Consider the following 22,663-nt stretch of genomic DNA (forward strand, 5'->3'; position numbering starts at 1 on the left):
CATACAAAAGTTATAGCAGATTTAGTTGGGAAAGCTTTTGACTGAGAGATCTCACTAGATGGCATGTCATGCTACCAGTATTTATCACTAGCTTTTCCCTTTTAAAAAGTACATTTTGTAAGACAAAAGGAAAAGGGGTTTTTAATGTTTTCGTATCTTCTTCTTTTGAAAGTTCTTCAGAATCTGAAACAGGAGTTATAAAAGAAAGAACCCATAAAGGGACCTGTACTCCTGAGGCATAGAAAATTCAATAACAAATATTAGTTTTTCCTTTTCTTGTAAACATAATTCTGAAATGTAGGCTGCAATTTTTGCAGATATTGGTGAGAGGGTTAGCAAAGGGATGGTGTGGCATTAATATGAACAGCAATGCAAACATGGTAGAGCCATGACTCCAGGACAAATGGCTGAGATGGGCATCAGAACACTAATTAAACTCCCAGCACTGTGCCAGGATGGTCTGAAGCACAGCTTTCCATCTATTTGGGCCTCAGTAAAACATGGATAATAACATCTCCCCTACCTACCCAGATACGTTTGAGAAAAAGGGACAGAGCACTACCAAATGTAAAGCATATTATGATCGCATGATCCCACAAGGATAAAGAGTAAAAAAGCAAGGCAATCCCTGGCACATTTGGACATCATGCCAGGTGTTGGTGCAGGACCAACATCTGGATCTGTGATTACATTTTTAATTCTTCCTCCAGATGTTGGGATACTGGAAATGCTAGGGATAAGCAAAAGGTTACTTTTGGACATTTGAAAATAGGATTCGGTAAAAAGAATATACTATTAATTGGATGCTAACAGAACGCTTCAAAGAATAAACTAGGCTGAGAACAACTCGGTTATACCAACTTTGCATTTCTGTCATAAGGGCAAATGTCTACAAAGCAAAAGGAAACCCCTGTGGTTCTTTCTCTTTTCATACACTTGCGATTTCCAATTTTATAAATCAATTACGTATCAGGAAAAGGAAGACTGTTTGTTCTTGCTGACTTGGATCCTGATTACTTAACATACAATGGAAAGCTCTTCTAGATCTCACAGGATCCAGTACTTTTGATTTTTTTCCAGAAAAAAAAAGCAAACAACATCAAATGATGCTAGTTTATGAATTCTCGATTATGTGCAGATTCAAGCCCGGTATTCCTCTTTCAGAAGCAGGTATCATTTATTGTGTAATTCTGGTCAAACACTCTCTCAGTCTCTATTAATCCCTTCTCTGAAGAGAAAATAACACTTGCAAATATTATTTATTTATTTATTTAATTTTGAGATGATGTCTCGCTCTGTCACCCAGGCTGGAGTGCAATGGCACCATCTTGGCTCACTGCAACCTCCACCTCCTGGGTTCAAGCGATTCTCCTGTCAACCTCCTGAGTAACTGGGATTACAGGCATGGGCCACCAAGCCTGGCTAATTTTTTTTGTTTTTTTGTTTTTCAGTAGAGACCAGTTTTCTCCATGTTGGTCAGGCTAGTCTCAAACTCCCGACCTCAGGTGATCCACCCATCTTGGCCTCCCAAAGTGCTGGGATTACAGGCGTGAGCCACCACGCCCAGCTGCAAATATTCTTTTGAAAGCACACTGACATAAGTTATTTTCCCCAAATGCATACTACACACACACACACACACACACACACACACACACACACACACACAATGACTATTTTCTGTATTCTTACTGAAGCTGAAATATTCTTTTGCATTGGCTAGAATGGTCTCGAGTTAAACTGTAATTCAATCAAACACTTAAAAAATTGTCTTTTGCCACAAACATCAAGGAGATTAAAAATTTGAGGACAAATGACATTTACAGATACTGACAATTCCCTCTCAGCTCGGGGCTGTTCGACAATCATTCTGTAAACGACTGGAGGTACAACTTTTAGTTAAAAGTCCCAGGATAAAGTGCTGAACCACAACTCTGCAGGAGGATATCTCTCGTACTGCCTCTAGAAATACCACCACGTATATATAGCAATGATATGAGGCAGGGTTTGGAAAATACACGGCTGTTATAGGACAGTCTGTTGTCTTGACTCTCCGCGTCTCAATATTTTAAGACCGACATTACTCATCCATGACTGAGCCATCTGCCTGGGACAATCTTCCATGGCTCAGGGATCGGGAGTAACGGGACGTCATGGGAAGCTGTGGAGGAGCCAGCCCGGTCCAGCAGAATGAGCCAAGGCTTGGAGAGCCAGCAAAGAATTGGACAGACAATATCGTTCTGCTATATCCAGTTCTGCTAAGGTCATGGAGTCTGGCCTTGCTTAAATTAAACTTTACACCATATTTAGTCAACTCTCCTAGAATTAAAAGCTTCTGCTGTCTTCGATTGGCTAAGTCTACATCAGGCTGTAAGCCACAACACTTGACTAAACCAAACAGTGCTAGCAGTAGGGTTAATCAACACACACTGTGTAAATGCTGGTGCCTGAGAACCATCCCCGTGTTAATGTGAAAGAAAACGGACCCACAGTGTGCAGAGCAGGCAGGAAAACAGCTGATGCTCAAGGCTGCAGCATACAATATCATCGCGCCTCTCCAAATAAAGCAAAGACGACAGAGTATCTCCTGGGAGAGCTTGCCTGTCCGTACATAAGCACGTACACACACACCCGCACCCAACCATGTACTAGTAATTTTTACAATTTGAATTATTTTCCTAAAGAATATTACCTTCTATTTTCACTAGGTCCACATTTTTCTTTGCTTGCTGTAATTAATTTTATTCTCCTTCAGTTTAATTTAAACCAGACTAACAGTTCCTCGGGTAAGAACATTCAAATGTGGTCGCTTGATTGGGCAGACCCACATCTCCAAATGATAAAGTATTAAATGAATATCCCAGTATTTAGGATTAAATGTCAAAGTAAAGCTTATTTTCCATATTCTCCTTTTTCCATGGCCATACATTGACAACTTTGATGAATCATTTTACTTTAATATAAGAGACTCTGAAGACGTCTAGTTTGTTAGTGACCACGCAGTTGCAGTCACCACCACCCCCAGCCCCCGTCAACAAAGTGTACCCATAGTTGCTGTCTCAATATTAGTCTGCAGGTTGAAATCATCACTACTGCCCCAAGGAAGCCTGTCTGATGTTAACCCCTTCACTTTCCCTCTACTCTCCCTGTACTCACCTTGGGGATGGTGAGGGGTTCCTGGGGAGGAGGGAGACACTGTGAGAGCCTCTTGAGAGTCTAAAGATGAGGGGCTATGGCTCAGAGGAGCCGGGCAGGCTGGGGCTGCCGGCGAGGTCAGGTCCAAGGAGAGGTCGGCTCTGCCCCGGCTCACACTCCGGCTTCTCAGCTCCTTCTCGTGTTCCTCAGCTGCCAACTGTTCCAAGTATTTGTATCTGAAAGTTAAATTCCAAAGGGTTTCCGTCAAACGAAAGAGGAGCCCGTGGCTGATGCTTGTTTATGGATGAAACACCTGCAGAATGAGCCGGTTTCCTGATGCACACAGCACAGTGCAGGGCTGGCTGGAGGGTCAGCCTGCCAAAAACACCCAGCAAAGCCAAGATGCTAATGATTAAAAATCCCACATCACTCATAACCAAGCAAATTGGGGGAAATGGCAGCATCACACAGTCCGTAGATATTGGATCACTGCTGCAGAATCCTATCTGGCTCTTTTAGGGAACATTTGTAAATAAGCAAAACAGCAATAACCACCACCAAACAGCCACAAGAGCGATGGCTGAAAACCAAATCCCTCCGAGCTCACAGCTGTGAAATGGGTGGGTGGCTTGGTGTGGCAAAGAGAAGAAAAATGCCCCCCAAGTACCAAACGGGGTTGCTTGGATGAAGGCCTGCCTCTCTGAATTTCTGAACCTGCTTCAATGCTAACAGCAATGCAACTGGAATTCACTTTGTTCTCTCAGTGCTGACCATGGAAACTTTTTTTATATTCTAAAATATTTCTGAGTAGGAATCAGACATCCAATAGCTTGAACCTGACGTCACATATAGTTTATTCATCAAAGTCAGTTTAAAAGAACAAAGATACATCTGTTTTGCATTTCAGGCAGGCAGAACCCACTAACTGTTTATTAAGACCAGCTACCAATCATATTCCTCATAGTGCACTTTATAGATCAGACCAAAATAACTTCGAAATGTGTGCCTCTTCCAGATGTCTGCTAATTTTACTCACCATTATCTTTTTCAGAAATAAATTTATGCATTCAGCTGTAGCAGGTTACTCACTATCTTACCCACCACTAAACTTTGGAACAGCTTACTCAAGCCCCTCACTTTGCATCTATCCAATTCACTGCTTCAGCTCCTCACAATGGGCATTAGACAGGGTGCTCTTCATTTACCCAGATAAGGCAGAGCACATATTTAAAATATTTTAAAACAATGCATTTAAAAAGCATGCACTTTTTGCATCCCATCCTCAAGGTGGGTGTGGTTTCCCCGTCTGCAATCCTCACCCTTTCTCCCTGCCAGCCCAAAGGCAGTCCACCCTTCGGACCATGCTTGCATGTGCATCTCCCTCCAGGAGGCCTGCCTTGACCACCACAGGTGGAAGTGATCTTGGCCTTGCCTCTGAACTCATGTCGGATATGTAGTCCCTTCAACTCAGATGGCATTTTGCATTTACTGCCTGGCATATTTAGTCATCTTTTCACATGTGTACGTCTGTTTTCAAAAAGCAGATAATAGGATTTTCGTGAACAGGATGATTACCATCCTTTGTTCTTTCCCTCAGTGCCTTGCATTTATGGCTTGATGCAAAGCAGGCAGAGCCTGCAGAGTGGCACCCCACCTGCAGAGGCCCACCTGAAGCCCAGGATGCCGAGGGGGCGAATGCATCCCATCTCATTTTTGTGGGGAATGAGCTTGCATTCACGGTGAATCTCTGATAAAAGGTGTGTAGTGAGTGTATATGTAGATACAAACACTTGAAGCTTGGCCAACAGCACCACCTCTTGAGGGATAAGAGAGGCAACAAAAGGAACATGTTTCTGGACTTAATTCGGGCCAGCAAGAAAAAGCCACTTGGCTGTGGAAGTAACAACAACCTTGAAAGAAAACAGTTTTAAGGGTAAGAGGCAGGGCCTCCAGCAGGTATGTGTTAAATGGGATGGTGGCAAGTTCAAGGCCAGGAATGCCTAAGTCCAGGAGGAGTTGTGAACACAGGTATTCCCACGCTGCTGCAACAGGATAAAGGGGCAGACAAGAAATGAATGCAAATAAGAGAATCTGGACAGATCCAGGAGTTCAGGAGGTCAGAATCCCAGGGCAAGAAATCAAATGAGTCCGGGGTGGGTGGTGGTGACGAAGCGCTGTGACAGGCTTCCAGCCAGGAGGACAACCCACTTACTGTGTTCATTTTTGCTGGCTCATTCCTGGTCCTGGCCTTCCGCACACTTCCCTGTGGGCAGCCAGGCAGGCAGGAGCTTGCGGGTAGCCAAAGGGTTTAACCCACTTTCTGGGAGACTCCAGGGGCCACTCATCCCAGAGCCTGGATAGATTTGACTCAAATGCTATTCCTGTGCACCCCTTGGCCTCACAGATGCCATCACTGAAGATTTGTAAGACATGAGAAGAGTTAAAGGTTTAATCTGAATTGTCCTGGAAAATGATGTTTATGTGTTAGACAAAAATGGTAGAAGCAGAGGTAGAGGGATGGTGAATTGTGGCTTCATGGAGAAAGAGGTTCAGTTGTATAAAATGAGAAGAGTCTAGAGACTCGTTACACAACAATGTGAATGCACTTCATGCTACTGAAAAACACATTTAAAATGGTTAAGATGGTCAATTTCATGTGGTGCATTTGATCATAATTAAAATTTTTTTTTTTACATGGCAGGGACAGAGAGGCATGGAGGTCAAGAGCACTAAACCTTTCTGAAAAAGCATCAGCAGTGTTCATCCACAGGGGCCAGAGTGGTGAAGGCGGTGGGCTGGTACACGGGGATGGCCATGCCACAGGCATTTACGGTGTTACAGCTTAGCGACCCCTCCTGCCCTACATGAACCTCAAGCAGTTCTTGGGGAGGAAGTGGACCTACATCATGACCTTCTCCTAAACAATGACGGTAAGTGCTATGGGGCCCAACAGTACTTGATCTGAGGACCCACCGGCCCACGCAATGACTGTCACGTATCCCTGCTGCCACGCGAAGTCACACTCAATCCACAGACCAACGGAGCCTCCTCTGTGGGAAGCACCAGGCTTTCTATCCACAAACCACAGCCCCAAGAAAAGCCTTCCTACTTTTGCTGCCTTCATCCAAACATTCCCGTTTATCCTCCGCCTAGATCATTTGTTTCTTCATTCATCTTTCCATTTATTTATTGAACATCTGTCAAGTGCCTGTCATGTGCTAAGAACTGTAGTAGGCACTCAAGATTTAATAATAAACAAGGAAAAATCCCACCCTCACAGAGCTCACAGTTCAGTGGGAGAGAGAGACAAACAAACCACTGGGATGAACTCCAACATCCACCAGGACTCAGTGGCAGGGCTGGTACTGCGGCTCAGTCTCTTTTCACAGGGCCCTACAGAAACTCTGCTTGACTTTAGATTAACCTAGACCTACTTACTGATGACTTTTCCTGCCACACTTCTATTTGGAAATTCTCATTTACATTAAGCTAAAATCTGGCTCCCTCTAACTTCTGCCCTGTTCTCAGTCCTTCTAAGCAAAGCTCAGAATCCTTTCTTCCTGCTTCATTGATCATTTTCATGCACAATTTCCAAAACCCTAGCCCGGTTCCAACCTTTTCTTTGCACTTTGTTCCTATAGCCCCTGTTTGCTCTAAACCTTTTCCTCTCCATGCCCTGCTGTCTCCCTCAGACCAACAAACCCAAACTGAAGTATCCTCCTGTGCTACCCCCCAACACACCGCCAGTCTGGTCTCATTCCTTACTACACACACTTCTTTTTTCTCCTTTAAATTATGTGTGAATGCCATTTTAATCAATCATCATCCTATAAAACCTTTCTTCTAATACTTAAAAGGATGAGAAGTAGCATCTCAACAGAAACTTAGTCCTGGTCTGCACCATTGCCAATAACATAGTTTGTCTGAAATTATGGAGTGAGATGATATAAAATAATATAACAGGTATCCAGATGGTCACTACACCTTAAAATAAGATGACAGTCATCTTGTTACAGTTACATGATACAAATCTCCAAAACCATCTGCTGTGACTCTGTCTTTTCCGAGTCTTGCATTAAGGGTAAGAGATGTGGGACTTGACGAACACACATCGCTCTATCTGGAAGAGTTACTTTTCCTTATTTCTGTACTCCCTCCCACCTCTGATCTCTACTACTTTCCATTTCCAAATTCCATTCTACTTGGAAATCTTACTTTTTCCTGGCTTACTAGGAACTCTCAACAGCTTTCGAAACAGGGATGAAAGTCTATTTCCCCTCCCATCTTCACCAGGTTATTCAAGAAGAAAACTAACAAGAAAAATGGCTGGGCCAAACCAAAGGAAAACGCATGGCTGCTTCCCCAGACCTCTGTGTAAACAGAGAGGTGTCTCTGAGGGAAGAATCCCACAGTGGGCCTGGAGAGCACACTCCTGTGCTCAGGCTGATGCGCAGCCTGGGAGCAGACTAAGGGCAGAACCAGAGGAGACAGGAGAAGCAGCAACCTCCTCTTACAAGTTTGCCAGACGTAAGTGAAGGCTTGTTTGGAAAAAAAGAGCAGTAAATAATATCCAGAAAGAGCTGGACTTCTGTGGTTTGGGGAAATTTTTAAGTCAGCCTGAGCCAGTTCAGATCTTGACACAGCACCTAAACCATCTCCCCAGGAGCTGCCAAGCCTTGTCTGTGTGGACATAACCTAACAGTCAAGTTGTTGAAAGCTCAAAGAAGTACAGAATCTGGGGGGGAGAACTGAAAAATAAAATTCAGTTCCTCATGCCTGGGCAGGAAGTCAACAGCATTTTCAGTGAAAGTATATGTGATGTCCTCTGACGTAAAAAACAGGTACTAGTGAGAAATACAAGTTTCCTATTTCTTTAGCAGCATCTTTCACTCTAGATTTGCCACCACAACTGGTTATTAGGATGATAATAATCAAATAGAATGTTGGAATCAAAGCAATGCCATCATTTTATTTAAGAGGCTAGTCTAAGCATCTAATTTTTAAATTGAAGATAGGCAGTCTCTACTCTTGCCTGCTTCAGACTGTCCTGATGTATTTAGGTGGTGTTTAGAAAATTAGCACAACTCTACTTCTTATTGGCCCAGTCCAGAAACTGTCAGGTCCCAGGTGGTTCCAGCATAGAAGGTGTAAAATCAGCCTTTCCATCTCTCCATGCAGTCACCCCACCTGGTGGTAGAGGTGACGACTGCAGGCTGTAAAGAGCTGGGGGTAAAAATTTGTCTTTTGCCAGTCTACTTGTAAAACCAGTTTCCACTGTTTATCTGCATTTATTAGACACTGAACATCTTTGTATCTTTTATTGAGATTCAAAGCATGTTGCCATTGAAATATACTACTGATCAACACCAGAGTTTTGAGCTGTTCCTTTATATGACCTAGGCTGGTTTGAATATTACAGCAACATTTTAATAACATACTTCTTAATCTTATGAAGTAATGTATCCCATATATGTTTTTCTTACAAAATTGCATATAACTATTCTGTGGACAGAAATTTAAAAATGTATTCATGCCTTTGCTGGTTAGAATCACAAACCAAAAGATTTGTATCATAAATAAAGTAGTTTTTAAAATGAAAAAAGAAAGTACCTTACAGCTTGAATATTTTAAATAAAGTTGTTGGTTCATTTACTCATTTACTGATTCCATATATTATTCCTAAGTCCCAACTACATGCCAAGCACTGTGGTGGGTACTGGAGAAATAAAGGAAATCCAGGCATTGTCCCTGCCATTGAGGAGTTGAGTACAGTTCAGTAGGGAGACAGGTAAGTGACCAGGCACACCCAGAAAGAGTCTCAGGTATATTTAGTGCCCCCAGCCACTGCCTGGCACAGTGTGTATACTAAAATATTTGTTGAAGGATTGCTGATCATGTGACATGAAAGCACGTAGTAGGAACACCTACTCTGGTCTTAGTAGCAGTGGTGCAGGGTATTTCAAATATACACCCTATATCAATTATGCTAACATTAATGTGCTCATTTGAAGGAGAATTTTGAAGGAATAGACACACTTAACCATGCTGGCACCAAATGACAAATCCAAACTTTTATTGGAAAATTTAGGTAACTAGTACACTCTGTTCTGCAAAATGTCAGCTATGCAAGGTTTTAAATGAAGCAGTTATATTTTAATCAACAGTCTCTCTGCATGCTAGGTTAACAGTGCAAAGTCACATGCCATTTGTTACAATGGGAAAAAAGAAATACACAAACCTTTCTTCTCTTGCTTGCCTTTGCTCCTCTCTTTTGTCTAAATAATCTCGGCTAATGGAAATATGTAGAAAAAATAAACAGGAAAAGAAAATAACAGAATTAGATGCTCAGAAAATTACCAATAAATTATAAACAGTATATCATGAAAGACCGCCACTGCCTCAGAAATGTAAAATAGTTGTAGATGAATTTTTAAAAGTTTAAATGCTGTACTTCCAAATTCTTAAATACAATTGATTTTCAATACAATCACACGGACTGCAGAAAACATAGGATTACTGCATTCACCCAGAAACACTACTAATTACTTGTTGGAAAGAATGTAAGTATCTGAGGAAAGAGAAGTTTTTTAAAAATCCAAAACTAAAATATGGCAATAACAAGCAAGCAATAGCTTTTGGAGGTGATTAGCATCCAGTTGAGCTCTGGTAGCTCCATTACAGCCATCTTAAGAATTAAATCTAAGTGTCTTGGTCATTTTATGTTGCACTCCATGAGCTGAATATTCCTACCACAATCCAGGATTTTTTTTTTTTTTTAAATTTCCGGGATACATGTGGGGTGTGCAGGTCTGTTACGTAGGTAAATGTGTGCCAGGTTGGTTTGCTGCACTTAGCAACCCATCACCTAAGTATTAAGCCCAGCATGCCTTAGCTACTTATCCTGATGCTCTCCCTCCCCCATCCCCCTACTGACAGGCCCCAGTGTGTGTTGTTCCCCTCCCTATGTCCATGTGTTCTCATTGTTCAGCTCCCACTTATGAGTGAGAACACGTGGTGTTTGGTTTTCTGTTCCTCCATTAGTTTGCTGAGAATGATGGCTTCCAGTGCCATCCATGTCCCTGTGAAGGACGTGATTTCATTCCATTTTATGGCTGCATAGTATTCCATGGTGTATATGTACCACATTTTCTTTATCCAGTCTATCAACTGATGGGCATTTGGGTTGACTCCATGTCTTTACTATTGTGAATAGTGCTGTAATGAACATACATGTGCATATGTCTTTATGATAGAATGATTTATATTCCTTTGGGTACATATGCAGTAATCAGATTGCTGAGTCAAATGGTATTTCTGGTTCTAGGTCTTTGAGGAATCGCCACACTGTCATCCACAGTGACAACCCAGGATTCCTTCTCCACATCCATTACACTCTCAGTTTCTATTGTGGGATCACTGAAGCTCCTGCTTTGTTCCTTCTCTTTTGTCTGTACCCACAGATGCCCAAATCTGATTAATTTTAATGTTTTGTTTTTCTGTTCCTGCTGGTTAGGTTCCAAATTGAATCTAAGTTTAAGACTATGTGGTTAGTCATCTCTCACTGGACTGTTTACTTTCTTGGAGAATCCTAACATTATGGTTTTCAACACTGGACCTCATAATATAGTTTAAATATTCTATTTCTTGGTGTACTGGTAACTGGATATAAAGGGACAGTAAGTTAGACTACAGCAGTATAGGACCGGGAGAAAAATGCAACAAGGACTCAGATTTGTCATCGTTTATAAACATCCAACCTCATCACTTTCCACACTAGAACTAAAATTTCCTATACCTCAGAAGGCTTAAGACCATATTCAACAAAAATGACAATAAAGAACAACTTTTAGATGCTTTGCAAAAAGCACCAGGAGCATAAACAATTTAAATCAATGAAATGGCTGATAAAAGGTCGGCCATTTGGGTAATCTCGGGGACTACTTTAGAAAGCTTTTCCTATATATTTTTTGAATTTCTTTTCATTCACATCCTGAGAAATATGGAACTGCAGTCACCACAATTAATAGTTGCCTATGGTCTGTCCTTGACTAGCAGTCATTACTGGATGAGGGCCATTTATCCAAGGTCTCTCTGTGTTTTTAATTGACAAATTAGAATCACTTGAAATCAAGAGCAAATGGTTAACAGTTATGAGCATGGCCTCTGACGACAACCTGCCTAGGCCTAATTCTTACTCTGCCAACATATACATATGAATAACATAATTCTGAATATATATTATAATGCATGGCCAGGTGCAATGGCTCATGCCTATAAGTCTAGCACTTTAAGAGGCTGAGGATCACTTGAACCCAGGAGTTCAAAACCAGCCTGAGCAACACAGCAAAACCCCATCTCTGTAAAAAAAATACAAAAATTAGCCAGTAGTCCCAGGTACATGCCTGTAGTCCCAGCTACTTGGGAGGCTGAGGTAGGAGGATCACCTGAGCCTGGGAGGTCAAGGCTGCAGTAAGCCAAGATCGTGACACTGCACTCCAGGCTCGGTAAAAGAGTGACACCCTGTCTCAAGAAAGAAACAAACAAAAAAAGCCAATGCACTCTTGTCCTACTCTCCTATACTTCTGGGACTCTGATGATATGAATGCTAGACCATTTTGATGTTATTATGAAGGTCCCTATGGCTTTGTTCATTTTTCTTTCAATTTTTGTTTGTTTTGTTTAGTTTTCAGGTAGGAAAATTTCTGTTGTTTTATCTTCAGGTTCACTCATAGCAATGAGTTCACTTTCTTCTCTCATAGCAATTCTATTTGGCCCATCTGACAAATTTTCTATTTTAATTTTCCTGTACTATATATATTTCCATTTGGATCTTTATATCCTTTATTTTTTTTTTACAGAGACATCTTTTCATTGTTTCAAGAGTATTTGCCCTTACTTCTTAAAGCATATTTATAATAGCTACTTTAAAATCTTTAAATGTATAATATCTACGTCCTTTGTGGTTACCCACCATTTAATTCTCTTTTCCCTTTGAGTTAACATTTTCCTAACTATTTCTATGATAAGTTATTTGGATTGTAGTCTATACATTTTACTTATTTTGTAATGAGATTTGGGGTCTTATTTAAATTCTACAAAGAATCTTGATTTTTATTTTATTTTGTATTAGCAGGTAATCAACCAGGTTAAGTTCAGTCTGCAAGTTGTAACCTGCCTTCAGACATTGGTTCCAATATTAATTCAGTTTTCTGGGATCTGGGTGGTCATCCACTCCCACTCTGTACTTAGTTCTCAAAGGCCATGGCATGCCGTGTAAGTTTGAAGCCACACGTGCACAAATCAGACATGCATTCAGGAGTGCTCTCTTGATATCCTTGCTCTCTGTGGCTTTCCTAACACTTTCTGGCTCCTTGGGTTTCCTTTTATGGTCCTCCAGCCAGAAGGCTTGGGCTTTATTTTCCCTGTCCTGCCACATACTTTTGGTAACTGCATCTGCATCCAGGACAATACAGCAGGAGGACAGCAAAGTGATATGCCTAGTGATCATGGGGTTGTAGCTCTTATGGTCAGAGGAAGAGTTTCCCTCCCATTTCAGGCACCTGCCTGGACACTGCTGCCATTGCTGTGCTTCTGTAGCAACATTGCTTGGGAGGCTACGGTAGGAGATAGAGAAATAAGAGGAATTCTCTATGCTTTTATCTTTAGAAATTCCCTTTGCTGTGCCTCGGTCTGGAAAAAGAGGACTTCTTCTGGGGGTCTTTTTTGTTTTTGTTTTTGTTTTTTTTTGAGACGGAGTCTCGCTCTGTCGCCCAGGCTGGAGTGCAGTGGCCAGATCTCAGCTCACTGCAAGCTCCACCTCCCGGGTTTAAGCCATTCTCCTGCCTCAGCCTCCCAAGTAGCTGGGACTACAGGCACCCGCCACCTCGCCCTGCTAGTTTTTTGTATTTTTTTTAGTAGAGACAGGGTTTCACCGTGTTAGCCAGGATGGTCTTGATCTCCTGACCTCGTGATCCGCCCATCTCGGCCTCCCAAAGTGCTGGGATTACAGGCTTGAGCCACTGTGCCCGGCCTCTGGGGCTCTTTTGGTCCAGATTTGGCATACATGTCTAGGTTTGGGTGCCTTTGAGTACATGCCAAGCAATATTGAAGGCAAAAAATGGTAAATTCTCACTGGTTTTGTAAAACTTAATTTTACTCTCCCTTCCTAATTCACCTGCTCTCTTTTACATTTCAGAGTTTTCAGAGCTCCACACATTCTCTCCATGGTTTATGGTCGCATTCAGCAATGCAGAAGGAGAGACAGGATGGAGTGAACGAATTCCATTTTCCCCAGAACCAGTACCTTGTTTCAAGAGGTTTTCAATAAAAAACTCTGGATGTAAGCTAATCTCTGAATTTTCCATGTATTTCACTCAGATTCTCTGCTGCTATTTGGTGGTAAAATATGCAAATCTCCCAGAAAACCATAAATCAGGAAACATTTAACCTGTTCCAGAGATTTAAAGAACTGGACTTTCTAAAAGTGACAACTTCCAGAACTACCCTCATGAAAAATGGTGCATACAGAACTGGCATTTCCACATATCATTTGGTAGAAATGTGACAGCTCAGGGTGTGCTACACAATCTTGATGGGAAATGATGTTGGTTTACTTCATGCAGCCCATTCACCCAGTCTTAGAAAAATGAAGATTAGCATTTCACAGACTTGTCATTTGTTTTCATGAAGTAGTGACTTATACTTAAGCAACTTCACAACTCTGCTCATATTTTGATCATTTTTACAATTATACATACATTTCTTGGCTTCAAAAAAGCACAAGTTATTGGCCGGGCATGGTGGCTCATGCCTACAATCCCAGCACTTTGGGAGGCTAAGGCAGGCAGATCACTTGAGGTCAGGAGTTCAACAGTCTGGCCATCACAGTAAAACCCCATCTCTACTAAAATTACAAAAATTAGCTGGGCGTGGTGCTGTGGCCTGTAATCCCAGCTACTTGGGAGGCTAAGGCAGAAGAATCACTTGAACCCGGGAGGCAGAGGTTGCTGGGAGCCAAGATCGCGCCACTGCACTCCACCTGGGCAACAAAGTGAGACTCTGTCTCAAAAAAACAAAACAAAAACAAACAAACAAACAAAAAACACATGTTATTAAATCTCTAAATCTTCATTGACAATGCTTTATATTCCTTGTAGATTTAATGGGGATTAATTGATAGTAATATTGTTTGAAAAAGAAACTGAGCTAAGGAAACAGGAGGTAGAGATGGGGAGAAAAATGAAAGGAAAGAATGTAGAAGCTATAGGGTAAATGACTTGGAAGGATTAAGAAGGAAGAGAAAGTATAGGAGGAGGAGGTGGGGAAGAAAGGGGAAAAATGGAAAAAAGAGATAAGGAAGAGTAGAAGGAAGTAATGTGTAAGGAGAGACACAGCAACTGTTTTTCTTTTTTTTTTTTGAGACGGAGTCTCGCTCTGTCGCCCAGGCTGGAGTGCAGTGGCGCAATCTCGGCTCACTGCAAGCTCCGCCTCCCGGGTTCACGCCATTCTCCGGCCTCAGCCTCCCCAGTAGCTGGGACTACAGGCGCCCGCCACTGCGCCCGGCTAATTTTTTTCTATTTTTAGTAGAGACGGGGTTTCACCAAGGTCTCGATCTCCTGACCTTGTGATCCGCCCGCCTCGGCCTTCCAAAGTGCTGGGATTACAGGCGTGAGCCACCGCGCCCGGCCTCATAAAGCACAGCACAGCATTAAGCCCAGGGGATGGGTGTGAAGGAGGATGACCTGGAGAATGTGGAGAACAGGTGGATTGGCTGAAGGAGAAGCCAAGGCACACTGGGATCAGTGGGGACAGACAGGCCAAGATATGGAAACTGGAATGAGTTATATCCAGGAACACATCCTTGGAGCTGTACAGAGACCAGTAGATTAGGGGGAAATGGGCTGAGAGTAATCAACACAATGACTTTTCCCCCCACATAGCAAGAGATTATTGTTTAAAAAAATATATTGAAGATTGCTACAGGGATCAAAAAGTGAACCAGAAAGTGGGAAAAGCATTTCCTTTTGGGCATCTGATGGAGCATGAATAAAACATAAGGACCATTAGGAAGAGATGGCAAATTAAGTTAAGATAATTAGGCTCTCTGTCATCAGGAAGGCCTGGATAGGACCACTGCAGACAATAGAGGACTCAAGAATACATGAGTTCCTAATTGTATTTGGCTGACTGTACTTCCTGCCATATGGTTAGAGAAACAAAGGCCATAACAAACCAGATCCAGCCTATTTCAGGTATGTCTTTCTCTTCCTTAAAAATACAGACAGAATTTTCATTACTTCCTTTAATACCAATATTAAATGTATACAGCTGTAAAGTCATGTGCTTTAATTTTTAACTCATTATTTAAAAAAAAATCTTAAGATCCTTCTTACCTGAATTTGTTTCTTTCTTCCCGCTCTATTCTCTGCAACCTTTCTTCTCTCTCCTGCCGCCGCCTCTCTCTCTCTGCTGCCAGTGACTCTTGGTGCTGCCTGAAGGATGATGTGAGAAGACCACTCGGTGATGACCTGCAGATACAATGAGTTAATGTTTCAGTTGCTTGGCCTTTGATTAAAAGTACTGAAGTAAGCATCAGTCAGACCTTGGTTAGAAGTGAGGGTCTGCTGGTACCTAGGCAGTGCTTGGGAGAAATCACTGAATGCCTCGAGTCTTCCTGTTTCACAATTTTTGTGTGTAGATGGGGAAAAGCAACATGCTGCGAATGTGCTAGTAGGAAAAAAGGTGGTAACAGACAGAAAATACCAAGCAACATGCTTGACATGTAAGCAGCCCTCAAAAATGGGTATCATAGAAGCATTCCAGGAATGCATATACATTCTACATACATTTTACGATTGGTCTATGCTAAGACGTAGATAAGCTAGAATCAGCTTTCAATCTAAAACTATTTTCTAACGATCTATCAGGTAATACATTCATTATTTGGGTAACAGGATCATTAGAAGCTTAAACCTCAGCATCACGAAAGATACCGATTAACAAAACAGCACATGTACCACCAAATTTAAAATTTTTTAAAAAGTGATTTTAGAAAACTATTTTCTATTACACATGCACTAAAATATTTTACTGTATATCAATTTCACAATACACTTCTTTAGAATAATTGAACAAGGCAATGAGATGACAGATGAGGACAAAAAACTTGCAATGGGCTGAAATGTGAATAGAATTAAGGAAATTTCATTCTATGACATTGTATGTTAAGAAGCATCCAAGGACTCAGCATGGTCAAAGGACAGGCAGTGGTATTAGTAACATCACACAAACAGTCTGGACTGTGTACTGAAAATGTGTGTGAAGGCCTCAGACAGAAACCACAGGGTGAGTATTACAGGAGATGTTAAATCAGAGAATGAGTGGGAGAAGATAAAATAAAGTAACTGTATGACATACAAGGAAAAGGGTTAGCTATGTAAAGGAGTCTGATGGCTCTCTGGAGAATAAAATCTGTTATGGACAACTGGGGCCTTCACTTACGGGAAAAAACCTCAAAAACAAAGAGACAAATATTTATGAAATATATTTTGCCAATTTATTTATCCAAGGATATAGCTTGGATAAAATCCTACCTGGATTCAGTGAAAAATGTACCTGCAAGGTGGGGAACACAGGTCTCAGTGCAGGAGAAAGATGTGACTCTCATAATACACAGACTGCCATGAGTCCCACAGATGTTCTTCCTAGAAAAGGTGAGTCATCTGTGGCTATCAGTCATAGGTGGCAGGGAACATGGAGGGAAGAAGCCACAATCCCTGGTAGCTACAGGGAAGGAGTAACCAAATTCTATAGTCCAGGCTCACTATGGAGTTATTTTCATCATCTCTGGACACTAAGGCATAGGTAGAGTTTATTTATCTTTCTCAAAAAAGAAGTTCAGACCAACTTATAACTTTTGTAAGCTATTATTATTTTGTGGGAATTTTTCCCTGTTGTATCCAGCCAAATCTAATCAACAGAATAAAGAAGTTTGTAATACCTCTTGTACAGTAATTGATAAAATTGTTATGTATATAATAGATTTGTTTAACCCAATTATTAAGTTTTATCTAATAGATTAACATGTATATAACCTGGTGCCCAAACTGGAGAAAACATATTCTTTCAAATATATAAGGACTACTCAAAAATTGACCATCAATTCTGTCACAAAGCTCAAGAATGAACACCACAAACTGGTTTCACGTGAGCTACCTTCCTGATCATAATGCAACTGAATTGAAAAATAAATAACAAGGAGATACATTTGAAAAAAATCCATATAATTGGATAAACTAAAACATGTCTAATAACTTAGGTCAAAAAAATTAAAACACAGACAATTAGAATACATTTAAAGGGTACCATAATGAAAAAGTTAAATATGAAGTTTTGTAGAATACTTCTAAAGTAGTATTTAGAAGGAAATTTATTCTTAAGTATTTATATTTGAAGAAAGGAAAGAGTAAAAATTAATGAGCGATCAGCTCAGCAATTGGAAAGGCAACAGTGGAATAAATTCAAAGAAGACAAAAGAAAAAAATAAAGAGCAAAGACTAATGAAAAAGGAAAACAAAGATATATAGACAAAAATCAACAAAACTAAAAGTTGGTTTATAATTGTGAAAAACCTAATAGACAAGTTCTATCAAAATTGTTCGAGAAAAAGGGCCACAAATGAGCATATTCAGGAATGACAGATAAATACAATTATAGATACAGTGACCAAAACACATTACAAAAATAAGGGGAAATTTTTATAATACACCTGAAAAATCAAAGAAATGGATGATTTTCTAAAAACAAATAATTTACCAAATCTGACTGAGGAAGAAAGAAATTTTGAATAGCTCTGTTAACCTAACAAAAGAAATTGAGTTAATTAATTACAAATATATTCACACCCATGAAAAAAATCCATGAGAGTCAGATGTTTAATGTGATTTCTAGCACTCAAGGAAGAGTTCAAGTTAGACATATGGAAAGTTGCAGAAAACATAAAGAAAAAAAAAAATCTCCACAACCCATTTTACATGATTCATATCACTCTGACACTAAAGCCAGATAAGAACAGTGTGAGGAGAGCAACTTATATACTATTTGCAATTATGAACACCACTGCAAAAATCTGAAACAAAATCACGCTGTGTTTGTCCAATGAATGTAAGGGTAATGTGAGATGATAACATCAATGAATATAACTTACCACATTAATAGTTTATTGGAGAAAAACCATGGCTACCTCTGCAAATGCAGAAAAAACTTTAAATTCAACAACCATTTGTTATTAAAAAAAAAAAAAACCCCTTTTACTATGCTTAGTAACAGAAGAAAACTTTCTTAATCTGACAGTGGGTATTTGGCAAGGAAAATTTTAAAAACTAGAGTAAGTATCTTTCTTTTTCCTTTTTTTTTTTTTTTTTTTTTTTGAGACAGGGTCTCATTGTCACTCAGGTTGGAGTGATCATGGCTCACTGCATCCTTGACCTCCTGGGCTTAAGTGATCCTCCCACCTCAGCCTCCTGAGTAGCTGGGACCACAGGCATGCACCACCATGCCCCATTTAATTTTTGTGTTTTCTGTAGAGTCGGGGTTTTGCCTATGTTGCCCAGGCTGGTCTCAAACTCTTGGGCTCAAGCAATCCTGCCTTGGCCTCCCAAAGTGCTGGGATTACAGGCATGAGCCACTATACCCAGCCAGTATCATTCTTAATGCTGAAATATTAAGAACAGTTTACTGTTAAAAATAATATAAGGATGTTTCCATCATTGCTTATATTTGACATTATTCTGGTGGTTCAAGCCAGAATACTAAGAAAAGTAAAAAGCATAAGGAAAGGAAAGAAATACAATGCCACTATTTACAGATAATCTGACCAGCTTATAAAGATAATCCAAGAAAACCTGTGTTATTTTATTAAGAGTCTAGCAAAGCTTCTATATATAAAACATAGAAACAGCAATTGCATTTTTACATGTCAGCAACAATTTACCAAGTTAATCACAAGCTAACTATCAAATTACTGAACTAATAATATGACAGACCTTTATAAATAAAAGACTCAAATGAAAGCTATATCACATTTATGTATTGAAAAAATCAAGGCAGTCAAGATGCCAATTCTTTTTTTTCCAATCAATATAATTTCAAATCGATATCCCAAAAGGATTTTTCATGAAATTTTATAAGCTGAGTCCAAAATTTTTACACAGGACCTGAGGTTTTAAGGATAACCAAGACAATTTTGAGTAAGAACAAAGCAGAGTACTGGCCACATTCGATACGAAGCCCATTCTGAAACCACAATGATTGCCCGTGAAAGTGGTCTTGGTGCACGAATGAAAACACAGATGAATGGAGTGAGACAGTGAGCCATGACACAGACTCATACACAGACAGAATCCTCATTCATGTCAAATGTGTTATTACACATCAGTGGGGAAGTAATGGACTGTTTAACAAATGGTGCTGAGACAACTGTTAGCCATATAAAACAAAATACAGGCTGGGTATGGTGGCTTATGCCTGTAATCCCAGCACTATGGGAGGCCGAGGCGGGATCACCTGAGGTCAGGAGTTTGAGACCAGCCTGACAACATGGAGAAGCCCGTCTCTACTAAAAATACAAAATTAGCTGGGCGTGGTGGTACATGCCTGTAATCCCAGCTACTTGGGAGGCTGAGGCAGGAGAATCACTTGAACCTGGGAGGTGGAGGTTGTGGTGAGACAGGATCGCACCATTGCACTCCAGCCTGGGTAACAAGAGCAAAACTCCATCTCAAAAAAAAAAAAAAAAAAAAAAAGAAAATACAGCTAGTCCCACCTCATACCAAATATAAAAATAAATTCTAGATAGTTTAAGTGAAAAACGTAAAAGATAAAACTTTACAACATTCAGATCTCAAGATACAGAAGTTTTTTTAGACCAAAAACCAAAAAGAGCAACCAAAAAGAAAATATTTGATAAATTTGCATATATTAAAATTTAAAATTTGTGCACATTGAAAGACTACATAAGAGTAAAGAAGAACAATAACCTGGGAGAAACTACTTGTAACATATATAAACTACAAAGGATTAGTATACATTATACAAAAAGAACCCCTTCAAATTAGTAAGCAAAAGACAAACTACCCAGAGGAAAATGGGCAAAGGGTAATGAGCGTTTCACTGAAGAAAGTTAAATGGCCAAATACATATATGAATGATGCTCATCTTCACTAGAAATCAGGGAAAAGGAATGCAAGCAAAACCCACAGTGATATACTGTTTCACACCTATCAGATTAAAAATTGACAAAAATTAATGTCTGATGACACTAACCCATTGGCACAGAATAACTCTCATACACTGCTTCTAGAAGTCTAAATATAATCATTTTGAAAAAAACACTTAATACATTTGAAGATGTATATATCCTAAAACCTAGCAATTCCACTTCTAGGTTTATCTAGAAAGTAACTTTTGTGTGCATAAAGCAGACATGTATGGTAAAGAATTCTATATGTTGCAGTGTTTTTATTACTTGCTAGTGGTTAATCAGAAATAACATAAATACCTACAAATAGACAAAATATAGTTTGTTTTTAGAAAGGAACACTCTACATCTGTGAAAATTAATAACTAGACTGATATGAACATGGGCAATTCCCAAAAGCAAAATATATAGTGAAAAGTAGACTGAATAAAAGAAATCGTATTTTATCATTTCTATGAAGTTTAAATACATGCATGGCAAATCTACATACGATACACGTACATTTCGTAAAAACAAAAACATATATGAGAATAATAAACACCAAATTCAGTGAAATGATCATCTCTGAGAAAGAAGGGAAATCAAAGGGATAAGGGTTTCAATTTTATATCTGATACTCTTTATTGCTCTATAACTTTCTAGATTTATCTAAAATTTTCTGTAAGCCCTGAATATATATTTTAAAGCCATTCTATTCTCATAAATAAATAAAAGTTCTTCTTAGGTATATAAATAACTTGTATATCAAATATCTTTGAAACCCCAAGCTAACTGAACATCAATAGTTATATCCAGTTCTAGAATTCAGAAACACAACAAAAAATAAGGTTGTTTATTTATACAGGATAATTATTTTAGGAGCCAAATAATTTCCCTTAATTGAGGACTTTGATTCAGCCCAGTTTTAAAGCCCGCCCTGTGTGTTGTTCTCCAGCACTAGCAGCCTCACCTTCTGAGTTCTCTTTCCAGAGGGGAGAGAGAGGAGCAACATTGCTGGTCTACGCTCTTAAGTGAGGAGCAAAATGAGGTCCTTGCTATTCCCCTTACACTTGTGACTTCAGCTCATTCTTCTAAATATGTCAACCTTTATAATAGGCCACTAGTAGCTAAACCTGGTCACAATGAAGCCTCTTTATATCAGATCTTAACACCATTTCCTTATTTAAAAATGAGAACAATAGAGCTTGTTTAAAATTGTTTAGAATTGGACGAGTATTAGAACTTGAGAAACTTAAGTAGGGTTCAATTTAGTCAAGTAAAAGCTGTCATTCCTTATTGGGAGCCTTTAAGAAAAGGATAGGCAGTTCATCCTCCTGCACACTTGGACCTTGAAAAGCAGATCCCATCTTGGCTCTTAGGCCAGAGTTCACCTGTGAACACAACAGCAGGCAGCATTAACAACACCTGGAGGCCCTTTCTTTAATCATTTAATACTGAGAGAATGGAAACGTGAGCTTCTAACTAGAAGTAATGAGGAATGGTTCTTCTTTTCCTGAAATAAAGTAAAATGCCATGAGTAATGAAAGATTAATTCTCTTGCCTAAACAACAGATAACTGTAGCAGGAGAAGCCTGTCTGTCCTAGGTGAATCTAAGCAACTTTGCTTCTATTAGAAGATGGACATCCCAAATTGTCATTAAAAACATAGGCACCAAAATTCATGCTGGCGTGGTAAACTCTTCTCTTTAAAAAGGCATATTTAACAGATTTTTATCTTTCATATTCTTCCAGGAAAATACCTACAATGATTGGAAGTTGTTACAATCACGACATAAAGGAATGAGCACAGGGCTCGGGATGAGAAAATTTGAGGGTGGCTGCTCACTGAATCTCTCCAAACCTCAATTGACTTATTTGTAAAATGAAGATAATCATGTCTAACTCATAAAGTACTAAGGTTTAAATGAGAATGTAAATGAGAATTTGCTTAGAACAGCATCTAGGCCATAGTAAGCACTCAATAGCTATTACTTTATGTTGGGTGTTGAAAATCTGCAGAAAGCAGGAGTGGGATAGGATAGGGGGTTTGTGCTGTGGTCCCCAAGGCCAGGTCTGGAGAATGACACTGGCAGTTCCCAAACTGATGGACTCTGGTGGGCCAGGGGTTTCAGCTGAGGCTTCCCGTCATGGCTACCCAGCTAGGTCAGTCATCAGGACTACATGCCATGCTCAGCGTGCACCTGGAAGGCTAAAGTCATCTGCAGTTATGCCCAACACAGCTGCAACCAAGTGAAGTCACATGGGAAGGCAGGTGGCAAGAGGCCAGAGAGA

General features: G+C 40.0%; 1 protein-coding gene across 8 annotated transcripts in view; it reads right to left on the reverse strand.

The window, feature by feature from the left end:
* FHOD3 (formin homology 2 domain containing 3) overlaps positions 1–22,663 on the reverse strand; it is a 488,002-nt gene that overhangs the window by 81,511 nt on the left and 383,828 nt on the right. For 4 of the 8 annotated variants that reach the window (NM_001194349.3, XM_077974667.1, XM_077974664.1 and 1 more), the window contains 3 exon segments: positions 3,157–3,371; positions 9,374–9,424; positions 15,528–15,662. In NM_001194349.3, the coding sequence (NP_001181278.2) occupies positions 3,157–3,371; positions 9,374–9,424; positions 15,528–15,662 (401 nt within the window). 8 annotated transcript variants of the gene reach the window in all.

This window comes from Macaca mulatta, chromosome 18 (genome assembly GCF_049350105.2).
Source record: "Macaca mulatta isolate MMU2019108-1 chromosome 18, T2T-MMU8v2.0, whole genome shotgun sequence".
Classification (NCBI taxonomy): domain Eukaryota; kingdom Metazoa; phylum Chordata; class Mammalia; order Primates; family Cercopithecidae; genus Macaca; species Macaca mulatta.